Below are 20,237 nucleotides of genomic sequence, written 5' to 3'. Positions count from 1 at the left end.
AAAGGATCAGACGAGAGTTTGATAGTACAAAAAATCGCATAAAAAGACCACAGGACTAATACAATTGCTGCTAAGTTCGTTTGAGAGCAATTAATAACAAAAAAGTAAAATGTTGAGTTCCCCCCAATTGAGTCCCCCCAATGGGTCGCCCCATCGCCCCAATACCTCACTAACTCACTCACGCCCCGTCACTCCTCCCCCTCTCCAACTGAAATGCTTTTAACATGTTAGTACGTTAATTATTTCGCTCAAAAATAGAAGAAGTCGACCAAGCCGATGGATCTGACTTGCTTTAAAGTTTAAAGACAAAAAAGATTCAAATTATTTTAATTTAAAATTGAACTTTATCGTACATAACAAACATTATAAACACTCTAATTTTCATCGTTATTCTTTCCAAATTTCAATACAATCAGAGATTGTAACAAAATATTTAAACAAATCAGCGCCGAACCAACAACTGAATAAATATGGGGTGGCTTGTTCATCACCACAACTTGCATTACGTAACATAAAACGATGCTCAACAACTTCACCGAAAATGATATCGATGGAAACGATAATTGTGATCCACGAAAACCCATAAAACTGCTAACAGTGATAAACCCACACCCAACCATTAAGTAAGCCCGGTTAGTAATAAAACAGTTAGGTACTTCGAAGTTATTAATTAGGAGCCAAGGTAACGGTAAAATACACGAACCGAGCCTAGAAGATAAAATTAGCAAACCAGTATTAACTTTTGTAAATTTTCGCATAATTATGTAAAATATTGCGTTCATAACACCCGAAAAAACGCATATAGTGAACCCTAAAACTCCTTCAGCGTTCAATTTTGGCCCGATGTTCGATTCTGATTGGCTGATGAAGATCATACCCAATAAGCCAATCAGAGAGCAGAAAACTGTCAGCCAATGAGGAATAAGTTTGAGGAAAACAATTTCAAAAAGCAAACTCGACGCAAAGCTTACGTAATAATGAATTGATGTGACGTCACCGACACTCATGTAATCGTACGATAAAATTAAAAGGTAATTTGCTAAACTAGAGCAAATAGATCCATTTAAGAGAACTTTTACAACTGTTATCGGAGAAATTGGCTTTCGGTTGAAATTCAAAAACCATGAAAATGAAGCAAAGACTCCAATGCAGCCCATAGATAATGATGAAACATGGCCGCCAATTTTTGAGTGTTGGATAAACACGAATGCGAAAGAGACACAAATTGAGGCCGAAATTGTGTAGCATATTCCAACGATTTTGTCCTTTCTTGAGACAACTACACCTGAAACAAATGTAGCTCTTCCCAGATTGATTTGTGTGATTTGCGATCATACTTGGATTATATATGATTTAGAATAATTTCCGTCCCCCCCCCACCGCCACAGCTCAGCGGAAAAAAACATAACCGACTAAACGTCGGAAGAATTGCTCTTGAACGACTAGTGGGAGCTCTAATCAATTGCAGCCTGCTTCAACGGGGGGGGGGGGGGGGGGAGCTTAAATGGGACTAAGAAGTTCGGGTCTTTCCCATTATAGCCCCCCCCCCCCCCAGCTTAGTGGGCATGTAACCTATAACCCCCCCCCCCAGATGAAAATTCATAACCACCTCTTTAACACAAAATCGGAAATCGATGTAGGCGAGCCACTGAAATTAATAACCACTTCTTTAACTCAAAATCAGAAATCATTGTAGGCGAGCCGCCGGATGATGACATGGGCTTGCCCATTATAATTGATTTTAGTTGACTTCTCATAACCGCATTTCAGCTGCTACAGAGATAATACGAAATGGCTCCTATGAACTTAATGAAAATTGTAGAAACCTGCAAACATAAATGGGAAACAATAGCATTCGATACTGAAACAAAACAAAAACTTGTAACCAACAATTGTAAGCATAAATGATGAATTTAATTGTATGCTATAACTTGATTTTTTTGGGGGGGGGGGGTATAATTTTCTGGGGGGCTATAATGGGAAAGACCCAGAAGTTCTATAGTGGGCTTCAAATAACCACATTAGAGGTTAACATATACCACTATCGCTGCTTGAAATTGTGACAGAGAGAGAGAATTTTAGATCACGCGAAATGCAAAAAGTCAAGGGCGTAAAAGTCACTCGAAAAGTCAAAATTGTCAGGCGAAAATTTTGCATAAAAAAGACACACACGTTTTCAATAATTGCTATGAACTACGTTCAAGAGCAATTAATTACACAAAATATTTTTCACCCCCAGTAGCCCCTGCGATCTTTTAGATTCACTATGTTTGATTTCAGACGCCGTTTTTTCGTACGAAAATTGACTTCTTTGATCATAATGTTATGATAGCTTTCTAATCGCAGGAGTCTCAAAAGCACATTTTGGAGACAATTTACTCGGGAAAAATGTAAATTGATGGACATTCTTCTATAGCTCAATGATAGAGGCAGGTGTACAACTATGAATTTTTTGTTTAAACAATTTGTTTAAGATAGTTTAAATCAGTTTCAGACTTGCAGAATATAGACGGGGATTTAGTTTATGAAATCGTAATCACAGTGATATGACAGGGAGAAATAAAATATTTTCTTTTTCCTCGTGATTTCCCAAGCTTTGAAATTGAACAAACCGACGGTTTTTTACGTTTGAAACCAAACATACCGACAATTTCTGACGTTCGAAAACAAATAAACTGAAACTAAGAAACAAAAAAATCCAGCATTTTCTTACGTTTTAAAATCGAACAAATCAAACAATTCATAAGTTTACATGCCGAGCACACCAAAATAAAAGATGTGAGCTTTTTTAATTCCAGATCGATTATACCGAAAATCGTATGCGTTTGAAGATATACATATCAAACATACCGGCGATTTCTCACTTTTTAAAAACGAACATACCGAACATTTCTTATATTTGAAAAATGAACATACCAAAAATTTCATAATTCAATTAAAATCTGAACCAACCAACGATGCCAAAGAAAAAACGTATGGGTTTTCGTTGTTTTTGTCTAACTAAAACTGAACATGCCGACCATTTTCTTACATATAAAACGACAAATTTTAGTAAAAGAAGACAAAAAACTTGTTTGTAGGACTTAAATTGCGGGCCAAGTTGAACACCCAACCAAGAACAATAACTTTGCTGTAAAAAATTAACTGAAAAATTACAGTAGTTTACAATATAAACTACAGTATACCCAGAAACCAGAAACCTTTGGATTGCAAAACTAATGTGTCTAAAAAAGAAGTTTCTCGGATGATCAATAATTCAATTGAAAAACCGACAAACTTTACTTGCGAGCGGAGATTTTTTACGGAACTTCCAAAAACTTCCAAGTCGATTGTGGAAACTTGGTTTCATTTTTCTCTGCTCAAAATTAAAATTTTTCAACCAACTGGTTTTGTCTTTTTAGTGCAAAAATTTTTATTTTCACTGAAAAATTTAACTTAAATAAACTTTTCTCCAAACCAATCGTTACTGCGTACGTTTCTGAGCACAAAATAAAACAATTTTTTAGTGAAGTGAATGAAAATCAATTTGAAAAGACAATTTAAAAATAAAGGAAGAGCAAAATCTTTTAAATCTTCTGATGACATGACGTATTGTAGAGCACTGAAAGTAGTTTTTATTCAAAGTTTTGCAATCGTTGACAAAAATCAAACACATGATTTCTTTACATTTGTCAACAACGGACGTTATTTTAACTGTTGGTGAAATGATAGGCAAATAATTTCAGAGTTCGTAAATTAAATACAACACGCCAAAAATCTTCTACAATACAAAATATCTACCAGTTTTTACCGATTTTGAAACAATATTGGTATTCGCATATCAATTTGTCGTTTTGAACGTCTTAGAACAGTTTTACTTCCCAGCAAAGCGTGAATAAGATCTGAAACTATCTAACATCTAAATTGTTCATCCTAAAGCTTATGAAATTAGGAACCGGCATTCAGATCATCTCCTGAAACATTCTTTCAGAATCGCTTAATTAAAGACCGTTTATCCAGGTTTTTGAACAAAAAATTCAGACGAAAAGTCGTACACGAAAAATGGGAAAAACTAAATCCAAAAAATGTGTTCCCCCTTTTTCGGTTACCATTTATAACATCTCAATGGTCAAGTCGCAAATATACGGCACGGAAAAAATTCATTGATAACGGAAGTAAGCATGAAAATTTTCAATGTCTTCATACCCTTTTCTGTTTTAGCAGTCATTTCCATTGCACTCTGATCCTCGCATTTATCTGTCATTTCGAAGATCACTTCTTTGATAAATGTTTTTCAACAGTCAAAGTCTATATGGCAGCCTTGACGTCGTCTTCGGGTACAATATAACTGGTGTATATCCAAATAACACGGCGATCTCACCGCAGCAAAAATGCGCACAACATACCGAACACCTCTTTCATTTGAAAAATGAACATACCAACAACTTCATAATTCAATTAAAATTTGAACAAACCAACGATGCCAAAGAAACAACATATGGACTGTCGTTGTTTTTGTCTAACTAAAACTGAACATGCCGACCATTTTCTTACATATAAAACGACAAATTTTAGTAAAAGGAGACAAAAAAACTTGTTTGTAGGACTTAAATTGCGGGCCAAGTTGGACACCCAACCAAGGACAATAATTTTGCGGTAAAAAGTTAACTGAAAAATTACAGTAGTTTACAATATAAACTACAGTATACCCATAAACCAGAAACCTTTGGATTGCAAAATGAATGTGTCTAAAAAAGTAGTTTCTCGGATGATCAATAATTCAATTGAAAAACCGACAAACTTTACTTGCGAGCGGAGATTTTTTACGGAACTTCCAAAAACTTCCAAGTCGATTGTGGAAACTTGGTTTCATTTTTCTCTGCTCAAAATTAAAATTTTTCAACCAACTGGTTTTGTCTTTTTAGTGCAAAAATTTTAATTTTCACTGAAAAATTTAACTTAAATAAACTTTTCTCCAAACCAATCGTTACTGCGTACGTTTCTGAGCACAAAATAAAACAATTTTTTAATGAAGTGAATGAAAATCAATTTGAAAGGACAATTTAAAAATAAAGGAAGAGCAAAATCTTTTAAATCTTCTGATGACATGACGTATTGTAGAGCACTGAAAGTAATTTTTATTCAAAGTTTTGCAACCGTTGACAAAAATCAATTACATGATTTCTTTACATTTGTCAACAATGGACGTTATTTTAACTGTTGGTAAAATGATAGGCAAATATTTTCAGAGTTCGTAAATTGAATACAACACGACAAAGTTCTTCTACAATACAAATTATCTACCAGTTTTTATCGATTTCGAAAAAAAATTGGTATCCGCATATCAATTTGTCGTTTTGAACGTCTTAGAACTGTTTTACTTCCCAGCAAAGCGTGAATTAGATCTGAAACTATCTAACATCTAAATTTTTCATCCTAAAGCTTATGAAATTAGGAACCGGCATTCAGATCATCTCCTAAAACATTCTTTCAGAATCGCTTAATTAAAAACCGTTTATCCAGCTTTTTGAACAAAAAATTCAGACGAAAAATCGTACGCGAAAAATAGGAAAAACTAAATCCAAAAAATGTGTTCCCCCTTTTTCGGTTAACATTTATAACATCTCAATGGTCAAGTCGCATATATACGGCACTGAAAAAATTCATTGATAACGGAAGTAAGCATGAAAATTTTCAATGTCTTCATACCCTTTTCTGTTTTAGCAGTCATTTCCATTGCACTCTGATCCTCGCATTTATCTGTCATTTCGAAGATCACTTCTTTGATAAATGTTTTTCAACAGTCAAAGTCTATATGGCAGCCTTGACGTCGTCTTCGGGTACAATATAACTGGTGTATATCCAAATAACACGGCGGTCTCACCGCAGCAAAAATGCGCACAACATACCGAACACCTCTTACATTTGAAAAATGAACATACCAACAACTTCATAATTCAATTAAAATCTGAACCAACCAACGATGCCAAAGAAAAAACATATGGACTTTCGTTGTTTTTGTCTAACTAAAACTGAACATGCCGACCATTTTCTTACATATAAAACGACAAATTTTAGTAAAAGGAGACAAAAAAACTTGTTTGTAGGACTTAAATTGCGGGCCAAGTTGGACACCCAACCAAGGACAATAATTTTGCGGTAAAAAGTTAACTGAAAAATTACAGTAGTTTACAATATAAACTACAGTATACCCATAAACCAGAAACCTTTGGATTGCAAAATGAATGTGTCTAAAAAAGAAGTTTCTCGGATGATCAATAATTCAATTGAAAAACCGACAAACTTTACTTGCGAGCGGAGATTTTTTACGGAACTTCCAAAAACTTCCAAGTCGATTGTGGAAACTTGGTTTCATTTTTCTCTGCTCAAAATTAAAATTTTTCAACCAACTGGTTTTGTCTTTTTAGTGCAAAAATTTTAATTTTCACTGAAAAATTTAACTTAAATAAACTTTTCTCCAAACCAATCGTTACTGCGTACGTTTCTGAGCACAAAATAAAACAATTTTTTAATGAAGTGAATGAAAATCAATTTGAAAGGACAATTTAAAAATAAAGGAAGAGCAAAATCTTTTAAATCTTCTGATGACATGACGTATTGTAGAGCACTGAAAGTAATTTTTATTCAAAGTTTTGCAACCGTTGACAAAAATCAATTACATGATTTCTTTACATTTGTCAACAATGGACGTTATTTTAACTGTTGGTAAAATGATAGGCAAATATTTTCAGAGTTCGTAAATTGAATACAACACGACAAAGTTCTTCTACAATACAAATTATCTACCAGTTTTTATCGATTTCGAAAAAAAATTGGTATCCGCATATCAATTTGTCGTTTTGAACGTCTTAGAACAGTTTTACTTCCCAGCAAAGCGTGAATTAGATCTGAAACTATCTAACATATAAATTTTTCATCCTAAAGCTTATGAAATTAGGAACCGGCATTCAGATCATCTCCTAAAACATTCTTTCAGAATCGCTTAATTAAAAAACGTTTATCCAGCTTTTTGAACAAAAAATTCAGACGAAAAATCGTACGCGAAAAATAGGAAAAACTAAATCCAAAAAATGTGTTCCCCCTTTTTCGGTTAACATTTATAACATCTCAATGGTCAAGTCGCATATATACGGCACTGAAAAAATTCATTGATAACGGAAGTAAGCATGAAAATTTTCAATGTCTTCATACCTTTTTCTGTTTTAGCAGTCATTTCCATTGCACTCTGATCCTCGCATTTAACTGTCATTTTGAAGATCGATTCTTTGATAAATGTTTTTTAACAGTCAAAGTCTATATGGCAGCCTTCACGTGGTCTTCGGGTACAATATAACTGGTGTATATCCAAATAACACGGCGGTCTCACCGCAGCAAAAATGCGCACAACATACCGAACACCTCTTACATTTGAAAAATGAACATACCAACAACTTCATAATTCAATTAAAATCTGAACCAACCAACGATGCCAAAGAAAAAACATATGGACTTTCGTTGTTTTTGTCTAACTAAAACTGAACATGCCGACCATTTTCTTACATATAAAACGACAAATTTTAGTAAAAGGAGAAAATAAAACTTTTTTGTAGGACTTAAATTGCGGGCCAAGTTGAACACCCAACCAAGGACAATAATTTTGCGGTAAGAAGATAACTGAAAAATTACAGTAGTTTACAATATAAACTACAGTATACCCAGAAACCAGAAACCTTTGGATTGCAAAATGAATGTGTCTAAAAAGAAGTTTCTCGGATGATCAATAATTCAATTGAAAAACCTTTACTTGCGAGCGGAGATTTTTTACGGAACTTCCAAAAAATTCCAAGTCGATTGTGGAAACTTGGTTTGATTTTTCTCTGCTCAAAATTAAAATTTTTCAACAAACTGATTTTGTCTTTTTAGTGCAAAAATTTTAATTTTCACTGCAAAATTTAACTTAAATAAACTTTTCTCCAAACCAATCGTTACTGCGTACGTTTCTGAGCACAAAATAAAACAATTTTGTAAGTGAATGAAGATCAATTTGAAAGGACATTTTAAAAATAAAGGAAGAGCGAAATCTTTTAAATCTTCTGATGACATGGCGTATTGTAGAGCACTGAAAGTAATTTTTATTCAAAGTTTTGCAACCGTTGACAAAAATCAAACACATGATTTCTTTACATTTGTCAACAATGGACGTTATTTTAACTGTTGGTAAAATGATAGGTAAATAATTTCAGAGTTCGTAAATTAAATACAACACGACAAAGTTCTTCTACAATACAAATTATCTACCAGTTTTTATCGATTTCGAAACAAAATTGGTATCCGCATATCAATTTGTTGTTTTGAACGTCTTAGAACAGTTTTACTTCCCAGCAAAGCGTGAATTAGATCTGAAACTATCTAACATCTAAATTGTTCATCCTAAAGCTTATGAAATAATTAGGAACCGGCATTCAGATCATCTCCTAAAACATTCTTTCAGAATCACTTAATTAAAGACCGTTTATCCAGCTTTTTGAACAAAAAATTCAGACGAAAAATCGTACACGAAAAATAGGAAAAACTAAATCCAAAAAATTTGTTCCCCCTTTTTCGGTTAACATTTATAACATCTCAATGGTCAAGTCGCAAATATACGGCACGGAAAAAATTCATTGATAACGGAAGTAAGCATGAAAATTTTCAATGTCTTCATACCTTTTTCTGTTTTAGCAGTCATTTCCATTGCACTCTGATCCTCGCATTTAACTGTCATTTTGAAGATCACTTCTTTGATAAATGTTTTTTAACAGTCAAAGTCTATATGGCAGCCTTCACGTGGTCTTCGGGTACAATATAACTGGTGTATATCCAAATAACACGGCGGTCTCACCGCAGCAAAAATGCGCACAACATTTGTAAGAAATGCGCTGAAATGCTCTGAAAATATTAGAAAGAGATGAACCAGTCTGAGCAGCTTATAAGAGAGCTTATACTAAATGCGCTGAGACGGATAAGCTCAAACTGCGCAAACACTTTTTAAAAAATTAATATATAAAGTGCTAAGAAAAAAAGAAATGCGCCAAAGTCATGGAAAAAATGAGCTAAAAATGCGCTGAATATTTTAGGTTTCAGTTTATTCTTATAATTTCAGCGCACTTTCTGCACACTTTCTATTCAACTTTCATCACTTTTTAGCAAGTTTCTTAAAAATAGCGGCACTTACACCCCGACCCGGGATGTACATATGTGCTCAAAATGTGTATTACTCTTTCTGAGGTGATTTGAGGAGTTACAACAATTTCTGATTCGAAAAACAGTAAAAAATTAGTTGGGGTCGCTAAGTTAGGTCTGATAATTTAAGCCTTGTTTTCTAACCCTGTGCTTTCTAATTTCAAGTAAGATTATGAAATTATTGAAAGGTGTGGCATTAATCAAGAACCCTGAAGCAGCTCTCTCTCTCTCTCTCTCTCTCTCTCTCTCTCTCTCTCTCTCTCTGTTTTCTAGAATTTTGAAGGGTTTTCTGAGTCATATACCGTCTAGAGTCAAGTATCGTTGGCAGTTCGTTTCAAAAATTCCAAAAATGCATGAGCGCTTGACTTCTGTAGGGACAATTGGATAAAAAGAAAAATAAAAGGCGCACGCGCAAGTTTTAAATTGGCATGTTTTCGCAATTTCAGATTCTAGAATTCCACTTTTCCTTTAAAAAGCACCAAGTTCAAACTTGCAAGTTCCTGTTTCAAGCGAGGTTAAGTTACTTCTTTCTCGTCATGGCTATTTCTTCCCGTAAGTCACTCCGAAAATTTGAATTATCTGCCAAACTGCTGAGCGATTATCGATGACAGCCAGATTTTCTAAGTGACTTCATCAAAGTAGCGTAACCTACACATAAAGAAGGTTTTGTAGCAAAGAAAATGCCAGCTATGCAAAATGACACTTTCTAAGATCCCTGATTTTCCTATCGCAAGTACCAGATTTAAAACTTGCAAGTTTGCTTTTGAAGCAGGTGTAAGTGAATTTGCAAAAGTACTTTCAAATTCAGACTTATGTGCTCTGCGCGTGTCATACATCGGGTATAATTTAATTTACTTTCACCATCTTGTTCACTGAATACTTTACAAAATGAAACTTAGCGGCGACAGAGATCATCAACCTCGATACAGCTCAAACTATTGAGTAAGTTTTCAATTATCTATTTTTTAGAACAAAAATCTTAGTGGCCGCTGGGATTTAGTGCATTGACAAGAATGCACTTGCACTCAACACCTGGAAGCAAATCCTGAGGGGGGCTAGTATTTATGATCACTGAAAGGATTTAGGAAAACCGAAAGGTGAAATTTGTTATACTGCGGTATTTGAAATTTTTTAAGATATTTTGATACTTCTTTGAAACATGCATGTAATCTTCGGAAGAAATCGTAAAACCATAAACTTTTAGCTTTCTCCTCATTGCCGACCCCACTAAAAGATAGCCCCTATTATGGTATATTTGAAGCAATTTGTGGGGGGGGGGGTGGGTCTATATGCTGTTTGAATGGCCCGATGGGCTGTAGTGGGGAAAGATTAGTAATTTTTGCCAAGCTTCTGGGGCCAATAAGTTAGAGCCGGAAATTTAGCGAAGCATTTAGATAATGTAGCAATTTACCGACTGAAGAATAATTTCCTAAGTTGAGCCTGCCCTAGATTTAGTGCCTGGTTATTTTTTACTAGCTTTCTCTAAGTATATGTAAGCACATGAATCTTAGCAACCCGAGGGACTTAATAAATTGACACGAGCGCGCCTGCGCCCGAGTGCAGAGCACAAGGCCCGAGAGAAGCTAAGATTCATGTGCTAACTTATTTAGAGAACCAAAGGGTACGAAGGGGGTTTAACTTTAATTAAAATTGAAAATAAGAGTACAGTTTTGCAAATTATTAAACGAGAAGTTTTCATTAATTCTTCTAATTTTTTCTTGTTTTTCAGCTATTTCAATCATTTTCTGCTCCAATTTGTCATCGCTATCAAAATCGCTGTTATCATGAGACCTTTTTGCTCTGTTTGGTAACCGCTAAATTCATTTCGTCGAGAGATATCATACTTTTTACCACCAGAAAATTATTAGTGGGTTTGGCCTCACCGCCAAAAATTTTGGCCTCACCGCCCCAAGCTAGGGCCGCTAAGTTAGGGCCGCAAAACTTAGCATTCAAATTTTGCACGTGCTAATTGCTAACGTGCCTCAGGGTTTCTACCGACCAAAAGTTTCGTACCCTGGGTTCTCTAAGTCGTAGAAATGCATGTCCCAAAACACGAGTCCAAAAAAAAATAAAATTTTGTTGGGCCGCACATAGTTGACGAACTCAATTTAAGTTTTTTGCCCTACCTAGTGTAAAGCTTTTGCACTTGTCACACGTTCGCCCTAGTAAATATTGATTCCTTCTAAAGTGTTAACAATGAATAATACCACACAGCTGTTACCACCACCGAGAAGCCGAGGTGTTATGATGACTTCGAGGGCGATAACAACCGTGTGGTAATATTTTAATCAACACCGGTTGCGATCATGTTTGTTGTTTTAGACTACAAGTTTATCAAACAGTTTCCATAGTTAGACTACGAGTTTTTCATCACTCTTTTATCGCCACTCTTTACTTAGTAGCATCGGGCATTAAAATTTATTACACTGGCAGTTTATTTAACTGCTATTATTGCAACAGGTGTTGATTAGAAGCGCTTATTTTTTGCTCGTTTGGTTCTCTAAACTGATTAGAACACAAGTCCTAGCCGCATTCAAGCCTTGCACCTAGAGCTTGTATTCAAATTCACTTTTGTCAGGGTACGATTGCAAAGATTTTTCTTCATCAGTGACTAAATTTTTTTTCTAACATATAAATATTTGTTCTTTGAACGCTTTTTGCCGCTTGTAATTAATTGTTGCACTCGGCCGGCGGCTTCGTGTCAATCTATTTACGAGACGCTATGCCGAAGTAGAATACAGAAAAATTACGTATTTTTTAAATCAGGAACATAAATTAAGTACTGCAGTACAATTCTCTAAAATTGTCCCATAATGCTGAACATGACTTCAGTAGTAATATAATGTGTTAATCGTGATCAGCTGAGGTAATTGGTTGAACTGATGAGCAGTTAACGAAACGTTGTTATTAATGTCAATGAAGCAATATTATTTTATATCGCTCCAAATAAACGGATATAAGAATAGAACACATCAGGAAATTGATAAACATAAATTTAAGCTTGCAGGATTTCAGCTTCTAATTAAATGACTGAATTCATTGATGGATTCAAGTATCGGTCATTTGACTTAATGGATTGTAATAACTGAGAATATGGCTTCTAATAATTTGTTGACCGATTCGAAAACCCCTATATACTATTGTACATTAAACTTCTGTACTGATTATCTTTGTAATACGTGTCTTTTCTTTACGTTGCATAAAATATTTTGAGATGAAACAAAAGCAATATTTGAATATATGGTTAAACAACTGTTTAATTTAGCTGAGAATATTGAGAGCTTCACTGAAGTTCATATCAGCCTTTAATTACACCTGGTAATCTGAAAGGGCAACAACAGATGGCACCACATTGTTAGATGGCATTATGTTAACTCAGTGTCTATTCATATTTAGGTCAAGTCTTACTAATTGTCATTTAAACACAGCTGGGTGGTCGCGCGCTATGAATAAATAAAAACACATCCCATTTCTTGCAGGGGTAGGGGCCCCTGGCATAGTTCATGAGTACAGTTGAAAACAGTTGTCTGCCATCGAAAAGTAGTGGGGGTTACAGAAGTGTGGTTTTGACGTAGGAGCACTCCAAACGTGATTTTTGATCAACGTTTTTTGACGGTTGGGGGCACAAGGGCCCTTCAAGAGTTCACTGCTAACTTAAACTAGCTATTGATGTCCTGTAAAGTCCATTCTGCCATCCAATTAGTTCATAATGCACGCGAGTGTTAAAAAAAATGCAAAAAATCAAAAAAATCTGAAAACTTTGAAATTAAATTTTTTGATTTTTTGACCTAATTTTTCCAAAATTTGACCAAAAACCCTTAAGTCCGGAAAAAATTAAACTTTTGAAAAAATGGCTTTTGATGCCAAAAACGACAATCGCGATCAAAAATTACTGTTGCTTGCTAATTTTTGGTCAAAATCTAAGTAAAAACACTTCTTTTTAATTTTGAAAATTGTCCGGACTTATGAGTTATCCAATACATAAAGTATAATCGGGACTGGCTGAACGGCTTGCCCCTGAAGACAGCCCTCACATTAAACATAAGGACATGATAGTGAAGTGCGGCGCCTTGAAAACTCAAACCGAGAACTCAATCGAATGGCTCGGCCAGATAAACTTTGATGATATGACAAAAAGCAGATATTTTTTGCGTCCTTATCTTTGCTTGCACTGAAAAGCAGATCAGCATCTTCTGTTGTAGATCGGATAACAGTCCCAGTTCAGAATACGCGAAATACTGTGACATGCAAACACCTGACCCAGTTTGACCACTTGCCGGGAGGGGAAACTCCTGTGACTAGATTAGCCAATTTTTGTAGATGTTCACTCATGTTATTAGTGAAAAGTTTGCGTGGTTAACTTTGATTTGATGCTCGTTATGAGTATTTGCACTTTAAAATCCAAGATAAAAAATATATTTGTAAGTACTAAGGAATAAAGGATTTTGCATCTCGTGTTCAGGCAAAAGTAGAACAGTATTAGAGCAAAGCAAATTTGTTTCAGAATGAAAAGGGGGAATCATTGCTGAGTTTTTTAGTACCAACATAGAGCTCAGCGCTGATTTTCCCAGAATTTTCTGATTCAGACTCAGATTTTCTCAATTAGTAATTAGACAATAACACATCAAATGCCATCTGAATCAGCTTAGTCAGTATTGAGAATTTCCACAGTTAATAATCTGCTAAAATCAATTTTGATTCCAATATGAGCCATTAAATCTAGTGAAATTGGTCGTTGGAGATTTAATTAGAATCTGGGATTAGTGGGCGCATATTATTTGCACACCCCAGATGCACGTGCCATATTTTTACACAATGATTTACCATGTAATGGCACGTGCTCTGTAGCTGGGTAGCCAATCGGAGAGTCCTTTTTGTCGATTCCTCTTTCTGTGGAATGTGAGTTCTCACGTTTGAGTACAGCTATATATTTCTTCTTCCCTTGTAGAGGTTTCGTGTTTATTACAACTTAGTCCCAAATTTACTAAACGAGAGGCCGGCTTTCTTGTAAAAAAAAACACAGGAAGCAGTGTTTGTTTGACTTATGCTCCGAATTAACTAATTAGGCGGCGATCATAATGCCATTAGTTCAGAGCGATTAAAAAGAGTAATGGCTGTTCTTTAGAAAAAATTACATTACAGCAACCGTCGCTGCAGCCTCGATGCATTTTTTTAAGCCTGGGTACCCCACTGCGCTACTCAAGTCGTTCCCCCCCCCCCCCAGTCTGCGATCCAAGCCGTTCTGCCACCCCCAGCGCACAACCCAAGCCGTTCTGCCAACCGGAGTGCGTGACTAGACTCGATTTGACCAGAGCCATTGGTCTACAACTCCAAGCGCGCAACCCAGGTTTTTCTGACCAGAGCTGGTTTGGGTCGCGCACCTGAGCTTGATGACAGGTTAAAAACAAGAGTGAACTAATACGACTTAGAGATGAAATTAGGAAATTTTGAGGTTTGCCTCTACTATCAGCTAACAATATTTTAGCAGCTAACAATCAGTGTAGATTTGAACACAAAACAAAATTTATTTTGATAACACAATGGACCATAAAACCAAGTAAGTGTTGATGAATTGTCCTGTAACCTTATTTGGGCTTGCTTGGCTATATAAGGAAAAGTCTTTTGGTTCACCATCCATAATAGAGAACAAGAAATAGAGGGAAAAAATATAAACAAAGTTATAAACGCAATAAAAAACTCTGTTCGCTATAATAAATAATTCATTCTTTCTGTCATTCAGTTGAGTCTCAATTATCCGAAAAATAAACAGAAGCCACGTTTTTTAAAACAATATAAAGGTTTTTTTATCGGCTTGTAGATCTATGTTACCACAAGAGTATAGTTAATAACCCAAAAAGAAAGCGCTGCTTGGGCCGCTTGAAAGTGCAACGTGAAATAGCACAATGTAAATACCAAAATGAAGGGAAAAGAAGTTTCACACAGACTGTGTTGAACAAATGCATTCTATGGTTGTACTGAATGACGTCAATTCAGTTCAGTTAATACAGCTCTACATGGTCACACAGGCAGAAACTTAAAATGAGCTCTTTTGTCTTACAATATAATGCCTGTAGGATTAGGAAGCTCTGTTTCAACTTTAAAGAAACTGCTTCACTGGAGAACCTGTAATGAAAATGCAGCATCATTTCATGACCTCATGAAAAGTAACTTAATGACCCCCCGGACCCGAGTGTCATAGACTTTCATTACTGAATCAGTATATTCCAATAGTATATCGACGATTCAGTACTGAATCATTGTGACCTAAGGGTACTTTGTTAGCCAAGTATGTTCAGTATAAATCCAGAAAGCATTTTTTTTCTGAAAGTACAATGAACATGATGATTTGAGTCTTTCATAATGTTCATAGAGTTTTCAGAAAAAAATGAAATTTTCGAATGAAATTTTGGAACTTAAAAATTTTGGTTGAGCATGAAGATGCTATTTTCAACCAAACTACAATGAGTTTTCAAGTCAAGAATGCAACCTTCAAGTCAGTTGCATTCTTGACTTGACTTGAATAGAGTTTTCACACCCCCCCGTTCAGATTAATACGGGGGTGGTGGGGGGGGGGGGGTTGGGGTTATCACAACAGAATAACGATCAGCTTGGCGAACGGGAATGATCAACGGGCGAACGGGAACGGACGGGTAGTATTAATATTAAACGATCGGAATATGCGTATCCTACCCCCCCCCCCCCCCACCCACCCACCCACCCATCCAGCCAGCCAGCCAGCCACCCACCCACCCACCCACCCAAGTACGTTCCTTCCGGCGGGGGGGGGGGGGGGGCTTCGACCGAGCACCACCGCGCCAACCCCGTGTCGGGGGGGGGGGGGGGTCGATTATGACCATTTATGATTTTTTCCTTTTCCAGATTACACGATCCCTTCCCACATAAGCGTTTCGAAGTTTAACACGAGAAGGTGAAGGCGTCCGAGTGTCCATCACCATCGTTCCATCATTCAACAGAGGCCCAACTCGTCCGGACCTCTTTCCCTTATTGACCTGCGAATGTTCCTTTGTTAATACAAAGAGTCTAAATGAACGACAGAGCTCAGATTAGATGAAATGTTGATGTTAAACTTGCAATTTCAGATCTGTTGTTGAAAATTCAGCTTCATTAAATCATGGGTTCCCGACAAGTGCAAATAGTTTCCTCCGATCAAGTGGTTTTTGCTAGTCAGCAAGTGGCGGTTGCGAGTCAGCAAGTGGCGGTGGCACACCAATCAAGCCCGCAGCAATCGGAAGATGTGAGTTGATTGTGTTATATAAACGTAGGGGGGGGGGGGCGCACACGGTGTTTTGAGCGCACATTAGTTTGATCAGAGGTTACTTTCGTCTGGAACGGTCTGACCAGAGGTTGTACACCAAATGGTGGTTAAATGCAAGTTCCACTTTGCGGTATTTTCTCCGGTAACCTTTTCTCTAACCATGTCGTCTCAATTCTCTCAGTTCAATTACTTTCATCACCCTAAACTTGCGTGACACGAAAATAGCAATTTATTTAAAAGACTATATATTTAATAGCAATTTATTTAGTTATTAATAGCAATATATGTGTGTTAGTTATTAATAGCAATATGTGTGTGTGGTATGCATGTGTGTGTGATATGTGTGTGTGTGGTATGTATGTGTGTGTGGTATGTATGTGTGTGTGGTATGTATGTGTGTGTGGTATGCATGTGTGTGTGATGTGTGTGTGTGTGGTATGTATGTATGTGTGTGTGTGTAAGGTATGTATGTGTGTGTGGTATGTATGTGTGTGTGGTATGCATGTGTGTGTGATATGTGTGTGTGTGTGGTATGTATGTATGTGTGTGTGTGTGGTATGTATGTGTGTGTGTGTGTGGTTTGTATGTGTGTGTGGTATGTATGTGTGTGTGGTATGTATGTGTGTGTGTGGTATGTATGTGTGTGTGTGTGTGTGTGTGTGTGGTATGTATGTGTGTGTGGTATGTATGTGTGTGTGGTATGTATGTGTGTGTGGTATGCATGTGTGTGTGTGATATGTGTGTGTGTGTGGTATGTATGTGTGTGTGGTATGTATGTGTGTGTGGTATGTATGTGTGAGTGGTATGCATGTGTGTGTGATATGTGTGTGTGTGTGGTATGTATGTATGTGTGTGTGTAAGGTATGTATGTGTGTGTGGTATGTATGTGTGTGTGGTATGCATGTGTGTGTGATATGTGTGTGTGTGTGTGGTATGTATGTGTGTGTGGTATGTATGTGTGTGTGGTATGCATGTGTGTGTGTGATATGTGTGTGTGTGGTATGTATGTGTGTGTGGTATGTATGTGTGTGTGTGGTATGTATGTGTGTGTGGTATGCATGTGTGTGTGATATGTGTGTGTGTGTGTGGTATGTATGTGTGTGTGGTATGTATGTGTGTGTGGTATGCATGTGTGTGTGTGTGATATGTGTGTGTGTGGTATGTATGTGTGTGTGGTATGTATGTGTGTGTGGTATGTATGTGTGTGTGGTATGCATGTGTGTGTGTGATATGTGTGTGTGTGTGGTATATATGTGTGTGTGGTATGTATGTGTGTGTGGTATGTATGTGTGAGTGGTATGCATGCGTGTGTGATATGTGTGTGTGTGTGTGGTATGTATGTATGTGTGTGTGTAAGGTATGTATGTGTGTGTGGTATGTATGTGTGTGTGGTATGCATGTGTGTGTGATATGTGTGTGTGTGTGTGGTATGTATGTGTGTGTGGTATGTATGTGTGTGTGGTATGCATGTGTGTGTGTGATATATGTGTGTGTGGTATGTATGTGTGTGTGGTATGTATGTGTGTGTGTGGTATGTATGTGTGTGTGGTATGCATGTGTGTGTGATATGTGTGTGTGTGTGGTATGTATGTGTGTGTGGTATGTATGTGTGTGTGGTATGCATGTGTGTGTGTGTGATATGTGTGTGTGTGGTATGTATGTGTGTGTGGTATGTATGTGTGTGTGGTATGTATGTGTGTGTGGTATGCATGTGTGTGTGATATATGTGTGTGTGTGGTATGTATGTGTGTGTGTTTGTGTGTGTGTGTGTGTGTGTGTGTGTGGTATGTATGTGTGTGGTATCTTGTAAGGTATGTTGGATATCTTGTTTCATGCACATTTAGCGCTTTGACCATGCCTCACCGGCCATGGCCGTGCCTCAGCTACCCGTGGGACTTGATATGAAACTATCACAACCGAACAAGTGATTAAACTATTATGCTTAATTGCCATGGCCATGCCTCAGCGGGCCGTGGGACTTGATATAAAACTATCACAACCGAACATGGGATTAAATTATCCGCTTGTTAAATCATGTGTAAGAGCTATTTTCTGCTAATTAGTACTCGGATTATGGAACGAAAATATCAATTTTAATTGGGTATTATGGCTCTGGGACTATTTTGTCTGGGACTGTTTTGTCTGGTTTCTTGGGACTATTTTGTCTGGGACTGTTTTGTCTGGGAATATTTTGCTATTTGGCACCGTTTTGTCCGGGCCTGTTTTGTCTGGGACTGTTTTGTCTGTTCACCCCTCCTTTCTTGAGGTGCATTTTTGTGTGAATGTTCCAATAAATTTCACTCTTCGGTTTCAAATAGGCCTTTCTTGCAATTCTTTTTTGCTAAATTATGTTGAAATATTTACTATTATGTTACTAATCGTAACACGCGATTGATTATTTCTAGAGAGCAGACAGAAGAGCAGTTCAGAGTTGTTTGGCTGCGCCATTTTTTTGAAAGAATTTTTCGGCTAATTTGGCGAAAAATGTTTTCTCCTAAAAAAATGCGTAAATTTTTTTTCATTTTCAGCTAATTTCACAAAGGCACTTCCATTTCGCTGGATCAGCTCTTCCATAAAAAAGTTTGTTTTAGAATTGTGAATTGGGTATAATTGCATTGCGTTTTTTGGCATTGGGTATTTTGGCATTGGGCATTTTGGCATTGGGCATTTTGGCATTTTGGCATTGGGCATTTTGGCATTGGTCATTTTGGCATTGGGTATAATGGTATTGAGTAAATTGTCATGTAACCGTGTGTGTGGTGTGTATGTGTGTATGGTATGTATGTGTGCGTGGTTTGTATGTGTGTGGTATATGTATGTGTGTGTGTGGTATGTATGTGTGTGTGGTATGTATGTGTGTATGGTATGTATGTGTGCGTGGTATGTATGTGTGTGGTATGTATGTGTGTGTGTGGTATGTTTGTGTGTGTGGTATGTATTATTATTATTATTAATAGCTGCACAGCGATAGCTGGGGCTATTATTGGCCTTCCCTTGGTTTTTTAAATTTCGTCATGATTTGTGATACGACCACATGACGTCACATCCACTTTTTGTTCATTCGTTCATGCAATTTCTATTATCGTTCATACATTGTCGAGCTGTGAAAGAGGATTACTTACTCATAGAAACCTACGTGTTACCCTTTGAGAACCTGATTTTTTAAAGTTTCGTCAGTACTTTTTCTTTTCGATGTTTTATTGCTTACGCTCACTAATTACCGGTATTATCATTAATGAAAAGTCTCCTCGGTTTTAAAGAGAGTTATAAATGATTATTAATAGCCGCACAGCGATAGCTGGGGCTATTATTGGCCTTCTCTTGGTTTTTTTTTATTTCGTCGTCATGATTTTTGTTACGACCATGTGACGTCACAATCTGCTTCTTTTTCATTCTTTCATGCAATTTCAACTGAATTGCGTGCGTGACGTCATTTTTCGCTCTTAGTGGAGCGAGTTTTTTTGTTCATTCGCGTGATTAAATTTTTGGTCACACGTGACTTACATCACTTTTTCTAAATCGTTTTCCCAATCTATTACTAGTTCATTTTAGGCCTAGTTTTTTGTATGAACAGAATTTCCATTTCTCGCTAGTGTATTTTTTTGACATGCGATATTTTGACATTGATTTTGTTTTTTTTTTAAAATTTGTTTGATCTGATTTCAAAATGGTTTTTCCAGTTCGCTCATAGTCCGTTTTAGGTCTAGATGTTTGTTTAGTCAATGAAAATTCTTTGAATTATTCGTCAGGACTTGTCCTG

At 36.6% G+C, this 20,237-nt stretch overlaps 1 protein-coding gene and 1 long non-coding RNA gene across 2 annotated transcripts in view; one reads left to right on the top strand and one right to left on the bottom strand.

The window, feature by feature from the left end:
* Positions 1-331: 331 nt before the first annotated feature.
* On the bottom strand, positions 332-12,946 carry LOC142355750 (uncharacterized). The gene is made up of 3 exons (XR_012761293.1): positions 11,993-12,946; positions 8,686-8,907; positions 332-1,285 (listed from the first exon to the last, which is right to left on the bottom strand). It is a non-coding gene; the product is annotated as an uncharacterized LOC142355750 (long non-coding RNA).
* The window catches only part of LOC142355751 (uncharacterized), a 22,882-nt gene continuing 12,212 nt past the window's right edge, over positions 9,568-20,237 (top strand). Inside the window, exons 1-3 of the mRNA XM_075407817.1 lie at positions 9,568-9,683; positions 9,971-10,143; positions 16,302-16,456. Of these exons, the coding sequence (XP_075263932.1) occupies positions 16,334-16,456 (123 nt within the window). The 5' untranslated portion in view covers positions 9,568-9,683; positions 9,971-10,143; positions 16,302-16,333. The remainder of the gene's footprint in view (positions 9,684-9,970; positions 10,144-16,301; positions 16,457-20,237) is intronic.

Source organism: Convolutriloba macropyga, unplaced genomic scaffold, assembly GCF_964194025.1.
Source record: "Convolutriloba macropyga unplaced genomic scaffold, txConMacr16.3 SCAFFOLD_2682, whole genome shotgun sequence".
Classification (NCBI taxonomy): domain Eukaryota; kingdom Metazoa; phylum Xenacoelomorpha; order Acoela; family Convolutidae; genus Convolutriloba; species Convolutriloba macropyga.
Note: the sequence above shows the minus strand (reverse complement) of the source record. Positions and strands in the feature narration are given on the sequence as shown.